The following is a 6,000-nucleotide window of genomic DNA, read 5'->3' as shown; positions in this document are numbered from 1 at the left end:
CCAGCTGTGTTTAGAGGAGCAGGGGTAAGCCTGGGGCCAGCAGACACTGCTCCCTTGTGAGATTGCTCACTGGGGCAGAGGCCTCATGACAACAAAGCAGATCAGACTTTGATTCTTGCAGACCCCAAAAACCATTTGTGGGCTGTCAGTATCTGCATGTATGCCTAAAATAGTTTTCAGAGGAAGAACAAACTTGCCTAGTCCCTCCTAAAAATCCTTCTTGAAACTACAGACCAGTGACACTGAGCTCTTTTGAGACTAGACAAATGCTAGGAAATGGCTTAACTTAGCCATCCTAAATTGCACTCAGTCTGAGACTGAACTGAGGAACATTCTTCTCCATCACATTTAACAACTCCTTCTGAGCCAAAAGTTGGTTTCTGTGGTTAGTGTTGGACTGAAACTTCTGAAAATCTAACAACATCCAACTCACTAGAAGCTTTTTCATTGCAGAAAGCAAGGCTTTATGCCTGCAGAAGCTAGGTCCACCTGATGTATTTGCTGTTTCCCTGAAATCCAACCACAGTCTTACTAGACAGCTGTACAAATGCATACTCACCAACACAAGATACAGGTAAGAACAAGAATATGGTATCAGGTATCTGAATATAAGAATGTCAAGTCTGGTATGTAAATCTTACATGGCTTGTCCTCAGGTGATATTTGATCAAAGTCACCATACCTTAGCTAAACAACAGAGGTGTTTTGGAAAATCACATTCTGTGTTGCTTAATTAATCTGCTTCCAAAGGTTTAGCAGTTACTGCTTAGATGATGATTTCCTAAGCATGTGCCTAAACAGCAACTTCTTGTGCCCTAGGATTTTCTGAAAAACCTTAAAAAAAATAATAGCATTAGCCTAATTCATTAACAGCCAAAATTACAATGTGACCCAGAGACACATAAAAATATATCGTCTAAATGATAGTTAGGCAAGGACTGTCTCTGTGACATTCAGTTTACATTTACATTAAATGTTTAATTATTTTTTACTAGATCATGGGGCTACTAAATCACAAAATAAGTTCCACCTATGAGAATTCCTCAAATTAAATGCAAATGAAAATAAGTTATAAATTGTTCCGAGACTGAGTATGTGTTCTCTGAACTTCTTTGAACAAGACCCTTCTCTTTGGAAGGTATAATGTATGTTTGAATAACAACTGCGTAACAGGAGTCTTCTCAGTAATGCCTATATGTATTCCTTGAAAAGGTTCAAGTTTAAGCAGTAAAAATCCTTTTAAATAATTGGTTTTATTCAGAAGAGTCAACTAGGACACTACCAGCTAGGCTTCTCCTGAGACCATCTGATGGGTAAATCAACAAGAAATGAAAATATCTTCTTTATAGGATTGGTGCTCTCTTCTTGTGAAAGTCTTTAGCTTTAACACCACACTGAAGCCACCAATGCCCTCAAAACCCCTCGGTACGTGTTATTCTTTTATCTGCCTCACTGAACAGCAGCCCCTGCCATTTGGGGACTGGCATTGCTTAACTCACATTTTTTAAATGTTTCTACCCTGATGCTGGCATAAGCAGCAGCCCTTTCTTTGCTCTCTTGGCTCCTTTATATTCAGCCAGATCCAGAGATCCGCCCTCAGACCCCACCAGGATACACACGTCTGTCCAGCCCCCACCTCCTTCCCTTTGCAAGATTAAAACCAACACAGCAGCCTGCACCTCCCTCCCTGCTGAGTCCTGCGTGGGGCAGGAGGAGCATTCTGCACCCATTCACACTCTTGTTAACAGGACTTATGACAGGGAACCAGAGAGTGTGAATACACACACCAAATATTCACATGTGAGAAGTGAAGAAAACCAGCAGAGAAGATGAAAAGCAACTGGTAAGAGAACAAGTGGGATTTAGAGAAATCTGTAAATAAGAGATTAGAACAGTTAAACCTGTCCTTGCCAGTTGGCTTCTTTGTTGTTTGTATATTTATGTTGCACTGTATGAAAGAAATGGTAACAGAAATAGCTTTGCAGACGTGTTTTGTTACAAGGACAAAGATAAAGCATTCTCGTACATTGTCTTGCAAAGTCTGCTGGTAAATCCTTAACTCGTGATTTTATAAACTCAGTATGCATGACTGAGGAGAAAGTCAGCAACAGAATCTGTCAGAAACTGTACATTCACTACATTCACACTGGAGTTCTCTTTCTGTTTACAGGAAAATTACAGCTTTCTTATTTGTGTGTAATTTTCTGGGGTCTTTCATCTCGGCTACCATCCAGCAACAATCACGTAAGGAGATATTTCATCTTTCTGTAATTATGACTGTCAAAAGAATTATTCTGAACTTCTTCAAAATTAAAATGCCATCTAGCTATCTAACACAGAAAGACAGAACTGTGCCTGTGTATGTGTGTATGAGTCTGTATACATGTAGAAAGAGGGAAAAACAATACAAGGTGTATTATTTTAAGTATGCAATTAGATGTATTTTCAAGGTAAGAATTAAAATCTGCATCGAGGTGATAGATATATGACACAAATCTCCTCTATCTTTCAGTGCTTCTAGTTAGATATTATTCTGCTACATGTCACAACAAACTGGTTTCACTTTATTTCCTGGGCATAAAATGTAAATGGCTGGACTTCAGCCATATGTCTCATCAAATAATATAGAATGAGTTGTAACATGTCAACATGAATGTTCTCTTTAAGTCTGTGTTTTTATAAGGAAACCCACATTTATTTCAGTGTTGAGCTCTTGTAGCACACAAGAGACTCTCTGTAGGTTAGAAATGCATACTCTTCCAGTTTGAATTTTTCCCCATCCAGACATTTTCCAGATTGACCTGATACTGGACTTATGTGGAACTCTTATTTGAATAAATATTTATTTTCCCTTCCTTTTCCCTTAAACTAAGGAAACCATATGAATCTTAATATTCCTTGCACATTTTCTAGCAGATAATATTCAGACAAATTACATTTTTAGTTTTGCTTTCCTCTAACAAAATTTCTTTTACCTTCTTCCTTGAATCAATGAAAAAGTCAGTAAATCCTTCTTCCCCTACCCCATATTTAATGAATGACTATTCTCTGATTAAACATGGCCCAAGAGAAGGTGGGAATGTCTGAAATACCAGAGAGGATGGAAAAAGTGCCAGCAATTTCTCTTAACACACTCTTCAGTTGGCAAAAAGCTTGTTTAAGTTTCCTTGGGATTAGGGAGAGTATTGATTTAAGCAATGATGTTTTTTTTTAAAGTTTGCTTAAGCCACCACAAGTTCCACACCAGAAACTTCTTACACTGCAAGCCTTATGCTGGTATAGCTATTCCTCCATAGCTCTGATAGAAAAGAAGTATTATAAAGTATCACCTAAATAATTAAAAAAAATAGGATCAAGCTCTCATTTGTCATTTGATGATCTCTAGAAACAGGTAATTACTTTCTTTCATGTTTGACTTTACTGTACATACTTTAAATTTATTGTTGTATAATATTATACAATATAATATATATATAATATTTATTATATATCATATAAATATATTTATTGATATTTATAGTTCTGTTTAATTAGTACTCTTACAGTTGCTTCACTTAAACGTTTAAGGTGGTCTCAAGCAATGTCTAACAAATTAATCCCCTTTTGCAGGATTGCCAGTCATTCTGGGTGCTCGTCAGAGAACTGATCTCTGCCCAACAATCAGGATTGGCCAAGATGACTTACCAGGCAAGAAGCATATGACTTTTTTAGGAAATAGCTGCCGTTTAGAAACTGTTATGTTTAGGTTATGTTCAGCTCTGTCACTGTTCAGTGCTCCAATTAAATTAAAAAATTATACTTTAGACATATAAAATATTTTATATCTTTATTTTCTTGCAGGCTTTGACCTGATTTCTCAGTTCCAAATAGAAAAAGCTGCTTCTCAAGGAATTGTCCAGAGAGTAGTGGGTTCCACTGCTCTACAAGTGGCTTATAAATTGGGACCCAATGTAGACTTCAGGATTCCAACCAGGTAACGCTTTTTGCTGTTTGACTTTAAAAGATACACATTTCAAAAATTCATTTTGTAATGGAGAGATCCTCTCTGCATCTGGATGACCTCATTTGCACAGTTTCTGGAAATGGAAAAATGAGTTAAACTTTTTTACAATTTTCTTATGTTATTTTTGATACTAAGCTGATTCCATAACAGCGATGTCAGAGACTTCTACTTTCCTCTACCAGTGGTATTGGTCAGAGTTCACAAAATTCTCCTGAAAGAGTGAATTCACTTCTAGAGAGTGAAGTCAGAAGTTTTATTTAGGGAGGCAAAGCAAAGCAAACAAGAAGACAATAAGGAAAAATTCTCAAAACATTGAAACAAAGAGATCTTCTTGATCATGTAGGGGTTGCAGAAGGTAGGAAACTTTCTGTTTGTTTTGTTGGTGCCCTTCCTTCCTTCCTTCCTTCCTTCCTTCCTTCCTTCCTTCCTTCCTTCCTTCCTTCCTTCCTTCCTTCCTTCCTTCCTTCCTTCCTTCCTTCCTTCCTTCCTTCCTTCCTTCCTTCCTTCCTTCCTTCCTTCCTTCCTTCCTTCCTTCCTTCCTTCCTTCCTTCCTTCCTTCCTTCCTTCCTTCCTTCCTTCCTTCCTTCCTTCCTTCCTTCCTTCCTTCCTTCCTTCCTTCCTTCCTTCCTTCCTTCCTTCCTTCCTTCCTTCCTTCCTTCCTTCCTTCCTTCCTTCCTTCCTTCCTTCCTTCCTTCCTTCCTTCCTTCCTTCCTTCCTTCCTTCCTTCCTTCCTTCCTTCCTTCCTTCCTTCCTTCCTTCCTTCCTTCCTTCCTTCCTTCCTTCCTTCCTTCCTTCCTTCCTTCCTTCCTTCCTTCCTTCCTTCCTTCCTTCCTTCCTTCCTTCCTTCCTTCCTTCCTTCCTTCCTTCCTTCCTTCCTTCCTTCCTTCCTTCCTTCCTTCCTTCCTTCCTTCCTTCCTTCCTTCCTTCCTTCCTTCCTTCCTTCCTTCCTTCCTTCCTTCCTTCCTTCCTTCCTTCCTTCCTTCCTTCCTTCCTTCCTTCCTTCCTTCCTTCCTTCCTTCCTTCCTTCCTTCCTTCCTTCCTTCCTTCCTTCCTTCCTTCCTTCCTTCCTTCCTTCCTTCCTTCCTTCCTGAAGGAATAATCTGAGTGCAAAGTATTTCTGCAGCTATCACTGACAGGTTTCTTTTGCTGAGTTCTCCCCGACTTCTGCCTCCCTAGCTGTTAGGTTCATTTCATTTCCAGCTTAACAGGCTGACTATGTTGGACTTCCCGTCACAGTGGCAAATCAATGTTACTTGTCCATCAAGGAGAATCCAACCATGGAGAGTAAATAAGATTTCATTTCACTGAAAACTGGAGACTCTCATACCCTCATCCAGTGTTTCTTAGCTCAAAAGTCTGAGATATCAAAGCTGTTAGATTTTCATTTTTAAGAAAACTGTGATGTATTTCTGCAGGTAGCTCTAGGAATATGTTTGACATACACAAGTAATCACTAATCAAGCCTATACCGGCTGTATTAATATGCTGTGACATCTGAGCTGACTACTAGCACTGAGCTTGCTGGCTTGGTATGGTGCTGTTATATAATGGATTTATCACATTCAAAACACTGACTTTGTACTCCCAGTCAAAGCTGTGTGGTTAAACTGCAATACTAGCAAATGTTATACCTCAGATTTCACCCTGACTCAAATTGAAGTAATCTGCTCTTGAGCTGAGCCTCTTGTCACACCCAGGGAATACGTCAGTGCTTGAGTCCTCACAGTGCTACAGTGCATTGGCTTGCTTCTTCTCTGCCTCTGAGCCTGATCTTGGTGTTCTGTTCCAGTATATTTCACAGTGTCCCCCTTGGTAGACTCAGGAATGAAGTTGGCAGTAAGTAACTGAGGCTAATACTACAGTCCTAATAATTAAAAGAAAAAAAAACTTCACATAATCCCCATAAGGCACATTAGCTGTTGTAATTCTTGTATGAATTTGAGATGATTAAACGCCTGAGAAATATCACAGTGGTTACTGAGTTATGCAGGGCACCT

General features: G+C 39.1%; 1 protein-coding gene across 1 annotated transcript in view; it reads left to right on the top strand.

Moving 5' to 3' along the window:
• The first annotated feature begins 1,683 nt into the window (after positions 1-1,683).
• Positions 1,684-6,000, top strand: part of COL9A1 (collagen type IX alpha 1 chain) — a 61,775-nt gene continuing 57,458 nt past the window's right edge. Inside the window, exons 1-4 of the mRNA XM_072333646.1 lie at positions 1,684-1,843; positions 2,171-2,244; positions 3,610-3,687; positions 3,841-3,973. Coding sequence (XP_072189747.1) covers positions 1,830-1,843; positions 2,171-2,244; positions 3,610-3,687; positions 3,841-3,973 — 299 coding nt within the window. The 5' untranslated portion in view covers positions 1,684-1,829. The remainder of the gene's footprint in view (positions 1,844-2,170; positions 2,245-3,609; positions 3,688-3,840; positions 3,974-6,000) is intronic.

Source organism: Excalfactoria chinensis, chromosome 3, assembly GCF_039878825.1.
Source record: "Excalfactoria chinensis isolate bCotChi1 chromosome 3, bCotChi1.hap2, whole genome shotgun sequence".
Classification (NCBI taxonomy): Eukaryota; Metazoa; Chordata; class Aves; order Galliformes; family Phasianidae; genus Excalfactoria; species Excalfactoria chinensis.
Note: the sequence above shows the minus strand (reverse complement) of the source record. Positions and strands in the feature narration are given on the sequence as shown.